General features: G+C 38.8%; 1 protein-coding gene across 3 annotated transcripts in view; it reads right to left on the minus strand.

The window, feature by feature from the left end:
- Positions 1 to 5,965: 5,965 nt before the first annotated feature.
- stk10 (serine/threonine kinase 10) overlaps positions 5,966 to 16,285 on the minus strand; it is a 196,872-nt gene continuing 186,552 nt past the window's right edge. For all 3 annotated transcript variants that reach the window (XM_048543091.2, XM_048543090.2, XM_048543089.2), the window contains 4 exons: positions 14,536 to 14,724; positions 9,439 to 9,564; positions 8,232 to 8,345; positions 5,966 to 6,605 (listed from right to left, as the gene is read on the minus strand). In XM_048543091.2, coding sequence (XP_048399048.1) covers positions 6,468 to 6,605; positions 8,232 to 8,345; positions 9,439 to 9,564; positions 14,536 to 14,724 — 567 coding nt within the window. In that variant the 3' untranslated portion in view covers positions 5,966 to 6,467. The remainder of the gene's footprint in view (positions 6,606 to 8,231; positions 8,346 to 9,438; positions 9,565 to 14,535; positions 14,725 to 16,285) is intronic.

The following is a 16,285-nucleotide window of genomic DNA, read 5'->3' on the forward strand; positions in this document are numbered from 1 at the left end:
AGATGAAGTAAACAGAGACTGTTTCCAATGGCTAAAAAGTTGATAACTAGTGAGCACACAATTAAGATGATTGGCAAAAAAAGTGGCAAAAGAAAATTTTTGCACAAGTATTTTAAGATTCGGACTGTACTGTTTGATAAAGTATTGGATATGGATTCAAATTAGAGCCAGAGGGGAATTGGATAAATATATGAATTGGAAAAGAATACATGAGTAAAGAGCAGGGAATGGGGTTAATCAAAAGGTTTGAATGGTCACTTTGTTTTATTCTCCTATGATTATCTGCTAAGCACACCAGGCTGAAATACACAAGGGCTAATTCTGAGGCTTTAACACCAGGAAATCTAGAACATTGGGACCATTTCCAGGCCCTGGACCCACTCATTATAGCTATGTGTTCAGTGAAATCTTATGTGGGAGGTAGTCCATTTGCAGACCACCTTTGTGCTTGCTGTCCAATTTGAGATGGCAGACATTACGAACAATTGTTCTGGTGGCCAGCAGGTGTCCCAGTGAGGCAACTGTTGAGGACCAAACAAACATCAAAAATGGCAGGAATTAGATGGATGTTGTGTAACGTATTATTTGAAAATAATTAGGTACTCATTGGTATCCACATGCACATCCAAGGTACCACATTTACCGTTGCTAGCAGGTTGTGAGCAACAATGTATCATTCTAACAGCTATATGGGCAACAGCAAGAAATACACTCAAATGATATAGCCATAGTCATACAGTACAGAAACAGACCCTTTGGTCCAACCAGTCCATGCCAAACATAATTCCAAACTATACTAGTCCCAACTACTTGGTCCTGGTTCATATCCCTCAAAACCTTTCCTATTGATGTCCTGATCCAAGTATCTTTTAAATATTGTAATTGTACCTGAATTCACCACTTCCACAGGAAGTTCATACCACACACGAACGACCCTGTGTAAAAAAAAAAATTGCCTCATGTCTTTAAAATCTCTCGCCTTTCTTTATAATCAAACCTCCCATACATGGCAACATCCTGGTAAATCTCTTCTAAATTTTCTCCCAGCTTGACATCTTTTCTTTAACTGGGCGACCAGAACTAGACACAGTATTTGAGAAGAGGCCTCACCGTGACTTTCCAACTCCTGTACTCAAAGGACTGAGCAATGAAGGTAAGTGTACCAAATGCCTTCTTAACCACCCTGTTTATATGTGATGCAAACTTCAAAGAATTATGTACCTGCACCCCAAGGTCCCTCTGTTCTACAACACCACACAAGGCCAACAATTAATTGTATAAGCCTTACCCTTTGGTTGTTGTACCAAAATGCAATACCTCACATTTACATCATCTTCCCAATTCATCATGGGATGTAACTTTGCATTCATTGTCGTCATTGTGGCCATTGTATTTTTTAAAGCACAATTTATTTGTTATACACTCTGTCCATTTCCAAATTTAGTAATACTAAATAAAAACCAAAAGAATCGTAGATGCTGTAAATCAGGAATAAAAATGTTGCTGGAAAAGCTCAGCAGGTCTGGCAGCATCGGTGAAGGAGAAAAAATAAGATCAGAGTTAACATTTTGGGTCCCGTGACACTTCCTCAGAACAGTTCTGAAGGACGGACACTGGACCCGAAACGTTGACCGATTTTTTTTTTTCCTTCACAGATGCTGCCAGACTTGCTGAGCTTTTCCAGCAACTTTGTTTTTGTTCCAAATGCAGTGAATTCTGGACAATATCCAGAAAAATGGCAAGTGCCATACAAATATCAGGCAATGATCATGTCTAACAAAAGACAATCTAATCACTGCCTCTTGACATTCAAATGGTATTACCATCACTGAATCCCCCACTAATACCATTGACCAGAAGCTCAGCTGGGATCACCACATGAACAGTGGCTATAAGCACAGGTCAGAGGCTGCGAATATGGTGGTGAGTAACTCACCTCCTGACTCCCCAAAGCCTGGCCACCTTAGATGAGTGCGGCTCCAATAAACGCTCAAGAAGCTTGACAACATCTAAGACAAAGCAGTTGTTTGACTGGCACCACATCCACAAACATCCTATTCCCTGCAGCACCAATGCTCAGTGGCAGCAGTGTATACTATCTACAAGATGCACTGCGGAAATTCATCAAAGAAAGATCTGTAGACAGCGCCTTCCAAAACGACAACCACTTCCATCAAGGAGGACAGGGGCAGCAGATACGTGGGAATATTGCCATCTGCAAAGTTCCCCTCCAAGCCACTCACTATTTGGAGTTGAAAACATATTGCCATTCCTTCAGTATTACTGGGTCAAAATCTTGGAATTTCCTTCCTCATGGAATTGTGGATTTACCTAGTGCACATGAACTGCATGGTTAAGGTGGCAGCTGATCACGACCTTCTGAAGGGCAACTAGGGATGAACAACAAATGCTGGTCCAGCAAGTAACAGCTATGCCCTGTGAGTGAATAAAAAGAAAGCTCCAGCATTTTGAGCCTGATAGGTTCAAACCAATGGGAACAGACAACATAACATTGTGACAACATACACTTGGGAGACTTAAATATTTTAAGTAGATTTAATGTTGAAACAGAGATAAAAATCAACTGGACAATGAATTCATAATGGTCAGGTACATGCATTTGTGGTCAAGAGAGGAGTTGTGTTTGATCAGTACCTAAAGAAAAATCATTGCATTGACCAATATGGATTTCAAAGCTCGAGGCAGGAATCAGGTGAGCCCATTGAAAATTTTGTTTACATGATTGAATAATGCAGCCAGAAAACAGATATTCAAGAAAATAGATGACTGAATGATGGGTCAGCTTATTTGGAGCTCTGCACAACCCGAAATAGAAAAACTTCACACAAGCTGAAAATATTGCAGGCTACAGACATGATAGAGTGTATAAAGCCACAAGATGATGGATGAAGACATGGCTATCCAAGAGGCTAGTATTCAGGTTCATCAGCAGAGTTGTTGTAGTGAAACAGCAAAAACAAAAGATTGCAGACCAGATGGAGAGAAAGATGTGAAAGTGCTGTGGACAATCGTGACTTCTCAGGTAGAAATTAATGTCCTGCATGTATAACTAAGATTATTAAATCACTGAGAAAAAACCAAACATACAGGACTAAGATAGTAAAAGGAGTCATCAGAACTACAGTAACAGGGAGAATAGAATGGAAAAGAAACTAAAATAGAGACTTAGAAGATAAATACACGATAGGCTCTGGAATCATACAATGCATGAAATGACGAGATATTACAATACCCAGAGAAAAAGAATCCCACAAAACCATTCAGATCAGCAAAGTGAAGACAAATGTTCAGGTGTAGAGTAAGCTCATTCCATTCAGATTATATCAGATGATCTTCCTGGAAAATTCAAAAGAAATTGGTTGAAAGAAAGGTGCTCTGAAACTGAGCAATCAGGCCAAAAGGATATAGAAAACTGACATGACAGTTAAAACAAGCCAAATTAGAGAGACACAGAAAGGGAATAGACATTAACTGCAAATTCTACATGATGCTGCTTAAACAGATATGGTATCGATATCCAGGAATTGAGCAGTTCTGAAGATCTGCAGTTCATTTCAGTAAACCGTGGGATGATACTGAGGGTTGAAGGTAGAGGGTTGAGAACCTAATGAAAAATGTTCTCTAATCAGAAACAAGCAAGTAATTGGCAGAGTCATAGAGGCCATAGACTGAGTAAATCCCTTTGATGTAAAATAGAATGCAAACCAAATGAAGGAGTTGAAGTCATATTGAAATTCTGAAGGCCAACCTTGAAAGACATGAGCCTTTGACAGAAAAGGACCGATAATAAGTTTGGAAATTTCAGACAGCTAAAATGATTTTCATAAAGTTAAGTACTCCAAGATGACAGTACAACACAGTAAATAGTAAATAAAATTGGAGGACATGGAATAGAGTAATGTACTGGGATGGATAAAGAATTGTTTTAATGGAAGGGTAACTGTAGGAATGAGAGTCATTCTTCGGTTGTCAGTTATGACTAGTGGGAGACTGCAAAGATTACTGCTTGGGTCCCAATTATTGATGAATTATATCAATATATTTGGTCCTTGCATCCAAATCAAATGGCCCAGATTTTCGACTGGCCACAGTTATTATTCCAGCATAGATAGGAGTTGTGCATAGGGTCCAGGGGATCCCATCATAGAACAGTATGAAGGGATTGTTGAGAAATTGAATTTTCCACTGGACAGTTCTTCTGTACCTGGAATCTTCTGAAAAAGTCTCTAGAAAAATCAGACAGTGGTTCTGATGAAATTAAGGAAAATTTAGAAGTGATGTAAAATTAAGAAAGGTTGGGCTATTAAATAAAAAGTTTAACTCCTGAGTAACAATTAAACTCTTACTATATTTACACCCCCCAACCAGGCCAAAAACTCTATCTTTCCACCCCACACTGGACCCAACCAGACCCATTCCACTCCCCTTGGACCAAATATCCACACTACCTACAAGGCCCCCACCACCACCCTCCCCCCAAACTCCCAACAGACCACAAATAATCTAGTGAACCTTTGCTGTTTAGGGCAATGCAAGTAAATAATTTAATTGACAAAGAACTAAAACTAGATAAATATTGCAGCTGCAAGAGCAGATCAGAATCTGCAAATCCTGTGGTGAGTAAATCACTTCCTGTCTCCCAAAGCCTAGCCACCATTTACAAGGTATAAGTCGGGAGTGTGATGGAATACTCCCCACTTGCCTGGATGGGTGCAGCTCCAACACATGAATTTTGACACCATCCAAGTCAAAGCGGCCCATCCACTGCTTTAAACACTCACCGCCTTTGCTACTTAAACATTGTAATTGTGTCAAAGACATTGGGAGAAACACATGAATAGGAAGGATTTGAAGGGATATGGGCCAAATACAGACAAGTGGGACTACTTTGGTTTGGGAACATGGTTGGCATAGACTAGTTAGACCAACAGTTCTACTTCCCACCTGTATGACTGACTGTGGGAATGAGTTACCTGGCCTCCTTGCCAAGTGGCACCATATACCCATTTGGCACCTCCCCTGCCCAGCTATCTGTGCACTTCACTGGTACTGAGTAGAGAGGGGGTCAGCCTGGAAGTTGTTCCCTCCCCCAGTGCCTTAATTGGATTTATGTTACTGTTGGCAAGCTCCCTTACCAAGGTGAGCCTGCTTCCAGCAATAACGCGTGGAGTTCAGAACATGTCAGGGAGTTGGCTGACCTTTCTCCTGGACAGACGTCCAAAGACATCTTCACAGTGTGTCCTCAGGCTCAGCCTCAGCATTTTTCTGCATTACGTCTGGGATTTTTATTCTCTCTTTTCTCTCTCCCCCCCCCCCCCCCCCCCCCCCCCCGCGCCGCCTTTTATATTTTGGCAACCTGAACCAGACAATGCTCAATATGCTAGGTAACAACAGCCTCACAGTTGCTCAAAAACTTCTACTTGTCAGTAGTTGGGGCATAAACATGTACACCTGATTCATTGACGTGCCACTGTGCGCGCTCAGGGCTGAGCTGATTGATCCTTTGCAGGCAGCAGACAAAAATCTACATGGATCCCTCTGTCACTTTGAATTCAGAGAAATTTCAGTTGTCCTGAGGCTATTCCAATGGATCTAGATTCATAAAAATTGGGTAAGCATCCAATTGCTGAACACTGCTCAGTGAGACAAAGAATGGAAGTGAAAAATCAATACACTTATGGTGATTTTTAAAAAAATTTAAAGTGCTTCATTTCTGCTGCATTGCTTTCATTTGTTGGTGCTATTCTATCTCTTATGTGGAGATAATTCCACTTGCAGTTGCTGAAAGTTGTCCCCAAGGGAATCTCTGAAACCAACAATTTATGGCAAAGATTGAAAGTGAAGGGTCTTCAAACTGCAGGATAACACTCAAGCAGAGTTATCGGCATCAAGTTGTTGATGTGGGCTTCTGGACAAATAGTGAAGTCAAACAAACAATAACCAATGCAGCAGATTATAATTTTTATTGGCAATTTGTTTTTCCAACACAGTGGTTCACTCGAAGAGGACTTTTTTGTTGAATCCGATTCTTCATCAAGCCATTTTGGTATTAAGAATATTTAGTAAAAATTTCTGATAATATGAACTAAATAACATCTTTTTAAAAAAAAAACTTGCTTTATAATCTTGCATTATCTTACTTGGTTAGCTGGTCACGCACAGACAAGGAAGCTCTGAAAAACAAGAATCTAGAAGTCGGTACAAAGAGTGCCCCTCAACTAAAGAATACTTTTGTACATCTGTGAGCATACAGTGTGTTATCCTGGACTTAAGGATGGATAATCAAAGGATTTGTTTTCTGAGGTATTAGAAGTAAATATAGTATTTCCCTCCCTCCCAAATCAAGAAACAGTAATACAGTTTCAGTTCAGAGAATATAAATAAAAAATTTGTTCACATCTTTGTAGTCCTGAGTTCCTGGAGAAGTAGTAAAGTCCTGATCTTCTTTAGGATGACTCTGAAGTAAAAGGGAAAAATTTGGCAACCTTGACTGGAGAACTTGGACTCTGACACTCTGCTTCTTCACTAATTTTAAAGAAGATCTCTTGGTCTTTCTTTTTCTGGGTCAGCTCTTCTTCCAAAGCCTGCAGCAAACACATCACTATGAAAACTGGCCTAAATAGTCAAGCGCTAGCATTTAAAAAGAGAAATACTAACCATGAGTAATATTGTACAATATCACGGTTACTTATATCTAGCACCTTCTTGCAAATATTCAATGTTTTGGTGTCAACTGCTTTTTGTGGCAATAGAATTCCACATTCAAAATTAAGGATTGTATTTCAAAAATATCTGTGCGTTGTTATTCCTCTTAAATTATGTGCCTCAATGTCTAACAGTGAATTGAAGTAATAAATAAACTCTGGAGTAAAATACAAAACAAAAAATGCTGGGAATTTTTTTTAAAGTTAAGAGGTCTTGTAGTACTGTGGGAAAAGAACAAGAAGCTTCAGAGTTTGTTATCCTGGACTTAAGGACTTGATGGCCAAAGAAAGTGTGCTCATAAAGCAAATTAGGTAGAGTGTCAAGTTCTAAATTCTGTAATATGCACCAGTGGCAAGCAGTCATGAGATGATGATTCATGATGGGAAAAAACTGGAAGATTCAACATCCATAGCCCAAGGCTACAAAACACATGTAAAGTATCGCTGCCTGCCAGGATCATGCCAATTTTAAGGTTTCAAAACGATGTTACAGTGGGAAGTATAGGAAGCACTTCACTGTAGCTGTTGTAAGAGGAGCTGCTGGTTCAGTCAAAGTGTAGCTTCTAGTGGGGCATACAAAGCTACCACTTGAAATAGAATAAATGCAGATAGTAGAAGAAAAGAAGATTTATTTTTGAGAGAGACAAGGGAATTGTCCTGACGTACTGAATTACATTTATCTTTCTACTATTTCAAAAGCAAAACAGCTTGACTGACAGTTTGTTTTGTTCACTTTTGCGAGATTTCACTGCACAGGAAAAGGTTTCGATGCAATCTGGGACATTCATGAAATTTGTTCTGTAAATCAAAGTTCTTTTTATCCTTATCCTGGAATGATGGCATTCTTGATCCTGCTGAAATACCTTGGAATACAAATTGTTTGAATTTTTTGGGCACCGCTCTCACTGCATATCAAACTTCCACTGCAGATGAAAATGCAGCCCTGATCCCATGTCTGGCCTGCAGCAACTTAATGTTGGGAGAAGCATGAATTGCTTTCAGTTATAACTCCCTTTAAGTGTAAGCTGGCTTTACACAGCCACCGTCTGGTACAGTAGCAGTCCCAATACACCAAGGAGGACAGAAAAATTCCTGGTGAGTAAAGTACTGGTGGCAGCAGGCCATGGCCTTAATTGGCCACTCAAGGACCTCAAGAAAGAGGTCCATCGCTTTCTGCAACCCGTACAATTTCACGTAGGTCAGGGATGGTAGAAAAGGGCACATGCTGGGTTTTATGTGCACCCCTCACACATCTGTGCCACTGTACATCGGAAGTCAGACATAACATCAGTTTATCCCTAAGCTGTTGCTTAATAAATGAAAGCCACAAAGCTACTTGACAAGCTTTTTTTGATTAGAACAGCATGCACAGATGAACTATTGGATATAGGAGCGGTTACCAACTTCCACGTTTTTAAAAAAAAAAGGTAAATCATACAGAAATGAGCAAGGCTTAGCCATGAGCAATTTTTTTTTTCATCTTTTTGACTGTTCATAATCACTTACTTTCTTCCTTGGCCTGAGCTTCTCGTGCCATTCCTTCAGTTGCTGGTTATGGTTTTCATCAAGTGCTTTTAACTTTTCAGTCTCGTGTTCAATCAGAAGATGGCACTTTTCATTCTGAAAAATTAATGATAATTAAATTACTGCAGCTGATCAATTGCCTCATGATTATTTACATTATCGAAGCATTATTAAAAATGTTTCACACAACTGAATTCTGAGCTATTGACAATTTGCTACTGGTAGTTGAAAGTAAAGCAAATGTATACACAACACATGGCATTCCATTTAGCATCTCCAGGGTAACATACAATTATTTAATTAAAGGATACAAGTACAATGAAAAGTGTCTAAAGGAACAACTGTGCATTACCATTATAATATTGGTCATATTGGGTGTTAAATTATATTGGGTGTTAATTCCTGTAAAAATACTTGAGGGAAAATTACTGCCAAGTCATATTAAGATTTGTACAAACTGGAAAGCTGTTCATAGTAGCCCCAAAAATTAGAAATACACAACTTAAGACAATCTCAAAAGCTTAAAATTAGGTATAAATGTCTTTCATTCTTGATTCAAATAAAAGCTTTACAGGGTTACCTGCAGGAATCATTAAATAGGACCAACGGCAGGTTCAGTTTTGACTCTACAGACTTCGTTGCCTTTACAGCAGACTTTGATTAGCTGTTTTAATTCGTTTAGTTCAGCCATTTGCTCATTTGTTTCGATTGCTTACAGTGCTATTTTTCTAGACAGGGGACTTCTTTTAAACCATCAAATTTACAAAATCACAAAGAAACTGCCAAAATTCACCCAAGGCGATGGATTAACATCAGGAACGAAACTGATTTGTTTTAAAATTTGCACCTAAAGCAGTTGACAATGATAGCCACTAGTACTAATGACTGTACAAAAATAGTTAGCACATTATCAGGATGAAAGAGGATCATATAGTCATGACAGGAAGTAAACATTCTGCTTTCACCTGAAACAGCATGAAAAAAACCTGAAATTTTACAACATCCAAATCAAATAACCAGGAGACTGACAAAAGGTCATCGACATGAACCACTAACACAATCTCTCAGCAAGTGCTGCCAGACCTACTGGGTGTTCCTAGCACTTTGTTTTACAATGTTATAATTTTCTTTATAAAGAAAAGAAACTGAAGTGTACAAGAAATCTTGCAGCAAATGTTTTTTGCATTACCTGTAGCTGCTGGAGTTCCTGGATATTATTGTCACATGTGTGTTGCATGTCTTTCATTTGGGTTTCATGTTTTATTTGTTGGTTTTGCTTTTCCATCTTTTGCCTCTTCTCTTCTTGCAGTCCAAACTGTTTTGGTAAATAACAGCATGGCATAAATGAGAGAACAAGTTATGTGAATATCATATGGCACTGAATAGAGAATTAGACAAGTGGTAGAGCAGACTCAACATGATCATATTCAGCTTGTCGAGTTACTCAAACAGCATATTGTCCAGAAAATGGAAGTACTAGTGATTAGGAGATAATAAAATGTGAGGCTGGATGAACACAGCAGGCCAAGCAGCATCTCAGGAGCACAAAAGCTGACGTTTCGGGCCTAGACCCTTCATCAGAGAGCCTCTCTGATGAAGGGTCTAGGCCCGAAACGTCAGCTTTTGTGCTCCTGAGATGCTGCTTGGCCTGCTGTGTTCATCCAGCCTCACATTTTATTATCTTGGAATCTCCAGCATCTGCAGTTCCCATTATCTCTAGTACTAGTGATTACTTAGCTTTGCTGGGACACCTCAATTCCTTGAATACAGGCATTTTCCATGTACCGCAGCACTTCTGGAATTTATACACCATTCACTGAATTAAGAAATAAAGAGAGATGTAGATTCCTATGGTACATGGAGAATACGGAAGAACTGCTCCTGTTGACCCACGTCAATGTGTCAAATTGTCAAACTAAAGTAATGAATAAGCTTAAATCTTTTACACTTCTACCGAAACCTGCCCAAAAATGGTGGTTGAGTGGTTAACTCTGCTGCCTCAATGCCAGAGACCCAGATTCGATTCCACCCTCGGGCAGCCATCTGTGTAGAGTTTTGCAACATTCTCAGTGTTTTCGTGGGTTTCCTCCAGGTGCTCCGGTTTCCCCCCCTCAGTCCAAAGAGATGGGCGCTAGCTGGATTGACCATGCTAAATTGCCCAGAGTGGTCAGGGATGTGTAGATTAGGTGGGATGCTCAGAAGGTCAGCAATGGACTTGTTGGGCCGGAGGGCCTGTTTCACACTGTAGGGATTCTGTGATCTAAGATGATTCTCAGATTTTTCTAACTTCAGTGACTAAAGCCACTATGTGGGATTGCACGAATACACCCATAAGCTTGTTACAAAGTTACAAAACTCAATGTTTTAAAACATAGTGCTACATTTGAGCAAAAGTTGTCCACTTCAAAAGCATGCTCATTTGTTAGCCTAAGTTAATATTAGCCTGAGCCATTAAATAACAATAAAACCAGAAACCTTGCTTTTGACCAAGCAGTATGGCATTCTTCCTCAAAACTATTTACAACTAACCACACAAATATAAATTTAGTTCCTTGCTTATTCTCGTAAAAGTTATTAATTATTGATATTAATTATTGATACTAATTATTCACTCCTACTCCTGACTTAATCTCACATTATATTTCTTCTTGTAAATTCTACACGTCTGATTAGTTTTCTTTCTTGTAGTCCTAAATTTTAATTCATAAGTTCCAGGTGCAAGCTCAAAAGAATGGAGTATAGTTTTAAAAAAACAGTTTCATGATCTGTAGGTTGCTCTTCCAGAAAACTGGTTTATACATTCATAGTTGGACCTGCAAATGTAAGTTTCAATTCAGAGTTTAGGACAGTTTACTACAATTATACTGGGTTTTGCCAAGACCGCACCTGGAGTTCTGCATGCAGTTTTTGGTCTCTCTGTATAACAGAGGATATACTTCCCATAGAGGAAGTGCAGTGAATGTTCACCAGACTGATAGCAAGAACTGTGTAACTGTCCTATGAGGGGAGAGTGGCTTGATTTAGCCGGGTTTAGAACAACAAAAGGAGATCTGATTGAAAAGTAGAAAATTCTAGTACGGCTAGACAGTCTAGATGCAGGAAGACATTTTCTTTGGTTGTGGAGTCTAGAACTAGAGAGTCACAGCTTCAAGATACGGGACAGGCCATTTTGGACTAAGATGAAGAAACATTTATTGATAGTGGTCAACCTGCAAACGTCTCTACCAGAGAAGTCTGTGGAGGTCAGATTCAAGAAAAAGATTATTAATTGTTTAGATTTCAAAGGTGACAAGGGGAATGGAGAGAAAGTGACACTGAAATACAGGATCAGCCAAATGGTGGAGCAGACTTGACAAGGTGAATGGTCTGTTCTTGCTCTTTGTTCCTATGTTTCAAGGACAAAGATAAAAGCTAAAAAAGTTCTGCTGGAGAGAAAATAAATCTCCAGCTTGATAAATTTTCAACACTCAGACAAACAAACTTGGAGCAGGCCCATCAGCCCTGCCATTCAGTAAAACTGCAAGTGATCAAGTTGTAGTGTAGGAGTGAATAATTAGTATCACTAATTAATAACTTTTACTAAAATAAGTGAGGAACTAAATTATATTTGTGTGTGTTTAGTTGTAAATAGTTTTGAGGAAGAATGCCATACTGCCTGGTCAAAAGCAAGGTTTATGGCTTTGCTGTTGTTTAATGGCTCGGGCTAATAGTAAACTTAGGCTAACAAATGAGCATGCTTTTGAAGTCAACAACTTTTGCTCAAATATAGCACTATGTTTTAAAACATTGAGTTTTTTAAACTTTCTAACAGGCTTATGAATGTATTCGTGCATATGTATACATTACTTTGGATTAGGTTCTATAGCAACGTTTAGTTGCTTTGAACTTCTTAGTTGGGATATGTGGGATGATAGCTCATCACTAGGTGGTAACACAATATTTCCTGAGGTGGATGAATAAATTACCTCAATGGAGCCATGTTAACTTGGTTAAAAATATAAGGAATTGCTAAAATATAGAATCATACAGTATAGAAGAGGCCTTTCTGTCCATAAAATCTGTAAATAAACTATCTACACTAAACCCATAACCTTGAATGTTCTGACTCTTCAAGTGCTCATCCAAGTACTTTTTAAGATTGAGGTTTCCCATCTCAACTACCCTCCCATACACTTCACTCCAGACCACCACCATTCTCTGGATGAAAACATTTCTCTTCAATTTCCCTCTAAACCTTTTGTTCTTACTTTAAAATTCTGTCCCCTTGTTATTGATCCTTTGACTTTCTATTCACCTCGTCCATAGCCCTCAACTTTACATACCTCGATCAGGGTGTCAACTTTTATTATTCCAAAGAAAACAGCCCAGCCTCTCTTGTAAGGACAAGCTGTCATAAAGGGAGAATCTAACAGTGATTGCAATATCAAAGAATGAACTAGGGAAAGACAGGAGGAAATGATATCAAAAAATGAACATTACTTTTAATGAAATAATGAAGATTTGGGATATACAGTTGAGCAAACCCAAGATTGACTATGAACTGTAATAAGCCTTTTGGAACTGAGGATCCTTCTGAACACAGACAGCAAACAATGGCTAGATGGTGGCCTGGGGTTTTAGTGACCTGCTGTACATGAAAGATGATCAAACAAAGGAGGAGATTTTCAATCGTTCAACAGAACAAGGGATTTGTGCCCAGCTAACTAATGTTCCAAACTGAACAGGCTGAAAACCACTCATTTTATGAAGTATCATTTCTTTTGTACTTGTTATGCTAAACTTAAATTCTATTCACATCTGGCATGAGTCTTGTCAGGAATTAGTAGACTTTAGATTGGCACTCCAACTTGGTCTTTAATTACAAATAATGAAGATCTTACAATGAAAGTGCACCCCAAAAATCTTTGTGGCTTCAAATCCACATTCCTGCCCACCTTTATTACCGTTTTATTCCCTTCTTGGTCCAGAATCTACCTTTGCCTTAAAAATACTCTGAATTTGTGACCACTGCTTTCCAAAGAAGGAGTCCTAAAGACGCTGACTTCAGAAAAAGTCCTTATTGGCTTCTTAAATGGGAGATTCCTAATTTTTGTCTCTCCCAGCAGAAAAGTCATTTTTGCATCAACTGTCATGGACATAGGCTCAGCCTATACGATTTACCCTCATCCATAAAAAAAGAGAGAAGTAGGCTAATTGGCCCATCAAATCTGCTTCACCTATAAGATGACTGATCTGATATTGCCTTCCTGCCTTTCCCTCAAGCCTTATTTAACCTCCTTACCACTTTGTAACACTATGTCCTCTTCATAACTTACTTTTTGACCAATCTTTGTATTAGTTGCAAATTTAGCAACTGTACGTTTGATTTTTTTCATCCTAATTATTTATGTAATCACTGATATGGACTGCCCCCTGCTTCCTATTAGTTAGCCAATTCACAATCCATGCTAATGAGTTTCCCCCATACTGTGAACACTCAAGAATTTAATATTGTCATGGTAGTTTGGAAACCCAAGTACAATAAGTTCACCAGTTCCCTTTATCTGTGTTTCTTGGTACATTCACAACAACCCTTAAGAAATCATTTGTCTTTCAAGTAAATAATTTTCACTGAAAATAAAGCCAGCAAGAATATCTAAAATTTTACGAAATATTTTCAAGCTTTCGAAATCTTAAAAGGAAACCAGCAAGTGGATTAAAAAATTGAGGTATCTATGACTAGGCAGTGTCTGTAAATAATGGGCCAGACTGTAACACTAGTGAAATGGGACAGCAGTGACACTAGGAAATATTTGTTCATTCCTCTAATGCAAGCAGCTTGACAGGTTTTGAAGTGATTGGCCACATATTCCAGACCCTGGAAAGTTGGTAACTGTAGCAGAGTGAGAAAATTGAGAGCAAAAGACCTTGATTAAGGGCCAGGTGGAACAGATATGGTTCCCCTGCCCTCACCTATTCTTGCCACAAATAAAAAGCCTTCAGTGCTTCCTTCTCACTCAGAATCAGATCAACTCGATCTTGTGACCTCCTCTAGAGTTCCCCAGCAGACTCCAAATCAATCCAGGATCAAATCAAGATGACATCCCACTAGGGGAACGGTCAGAGTTAAGTATTACACCATTTTGAAACCACACTGACCTAGCAAGCTGCCTGTCGAATTTTCCATTATTTGAAAAAGGAATAAATCTGTTGTATATTTATACAGGGTTTTTTTATTTGCCTTTTGTATTGATTGCCTATCAGAAGTCAAATAGCACCTACTACAATAATGGAGATTAGGTCATACCTGTTTGATTTTTTCTCTGTCTTCTGTGTGACTCCCCGTAGAGTTAATGCGCAGACTCTTCTTGTACATCACCATTCTGGTCTTCCCTTCACTTCTTTGGATTTTGGGAAGTCTGTTCTTTTCCTGTTGTTGTCTGATCTTTAGCTGTTCAATCATTCGCTGATTGTAACGCTGCATTTGCTCTAATTCCTTTGGCCATATAAAATAAATGAAGGGAGAAAGTATGTAAGTAAAATGCAATTTTGTCAAAATTCACTGCAGCAAGTTGAATATACCATGTTCCCTCACAATAGTCTAGAACGTACTCTCTTGCCCTGCATCAACAACTAGATATTCTCCCTCTTGTTCTCCAGATGCCAAATCTATCTTAAGGCAGTACGCCATACTGAGTTACCAATATTTCATTTTAGTGGCTTCTCTTCACCAGAGGTATCAAAACCAGTCTGCAGAAAATTAACCAACCCAAAACAGCTTCACAGTTAAAACTGATCATGTCCTCCCTGCAGGATATTGCAGCAAGTGTTATAGCTAGTTACACTGAGTTGGATAATGCCTGTTGCTTCTAGACCTTGGACCAGAATAGCCACTTGGAATGCCGTTGTTATGCATTTTAAAGAAGTGGAAACTTAAAGATCTACAGGACTTGTATCCATGCAAGCAGGTAAGCCTTTTATTGTGATAATGACTCCGATCACTTGCCTGTTCTGAACCAGAGACCAGGACGTATAAATAAGTGGAGGGATTAACACGACTTCATATAATTTAGTCAATTAAAAATTATCAGATTATACATACTGGTTGAAAGTGTGCCAATTAACAAATTAACAGTCCATGTTTTGATTTGAATGATACATCCTGTAAATATAAAATTCTAATAATGACAGCAAGACTTATTATTCATTTCTAACATTATAATTGTAGAACTGGTAAAAGAGAGACATTTCATGTAATTGTAAAGTTGAAATAAGTATTACATGAACATTCATTTTGAAGGTCAAATTTGAATGCGGAATACAGGGTTAACAGCAGGACTCTTGGCAGCGTGGAGGAACAGTGGGATCTCAGGGTCCACGTCCATAGATCCCTCAGTTGCAACCCAAGTTGACAGGGTTGTAAATTTGGCCTGTGGTGTGTTGGCTTTCATTGGCAAGGGAACAGAGTTTATGAGCCATGAAGTTATGCTGCAGCTCTATGAAACCCTGGTTAGACCACACTTGGAACATTATGTTCAGTTCTGGTCACCTCATTATAGGAAGGATGTGGATGCTTTAGAGAGGGTGCAGAGGACATTTATCAGGATGCTGCCTGGACTTGTGGGTGTATATAGCAGGAAATGATCAGTAGCTGATGGGTCACCTGAGGCCTGGTTTTATAGAGTGGATGAAAAGTGGGAAGGAATGTAGGAAGAGGCTATCGATACAAGATCATCAGCAAGGAATTCAAGAAGAAACTTCTGTACCCAAAGAAAAAAAAGTGTGACAAAAAAATGGAACCTGCCATTGCAAGGAATGGTTGATACGAGCATTATAAATGCATCTGAAGGGAAGGTAGACAAACTTTTGAGGTAGAATAGAATAGATGGTTGCTACGATAGACTTGAATGAAAAAGACTGAAGAAAGTTTAAGTGGAGTATAAAGACTGGTATGGATTGCATCATGAGATCGTGTCATATATTCAATGTAACATTTTTTAGAAAAGGAAAGGTGATTAAACAAAAACTCTTCCAAAGTAGGTTGAAGATCAGTAAAC

Source organism: Stegostoma tigrinum, chromosome 13 (genome assembly GCF_030684315.1).
Source record: "Stegostoma tigrinum isolate sSteTig4 chromosome 13, sSteTig4.hap1, whole genome shotgun sequence".
Taxonomy (NCBI): Eukaryota; Metazoa; Chordata; class Chondrichthyes; order Orectolobiformes; family Stegostomatidae; genus Stegostoma; species Stegostoma tigrinum.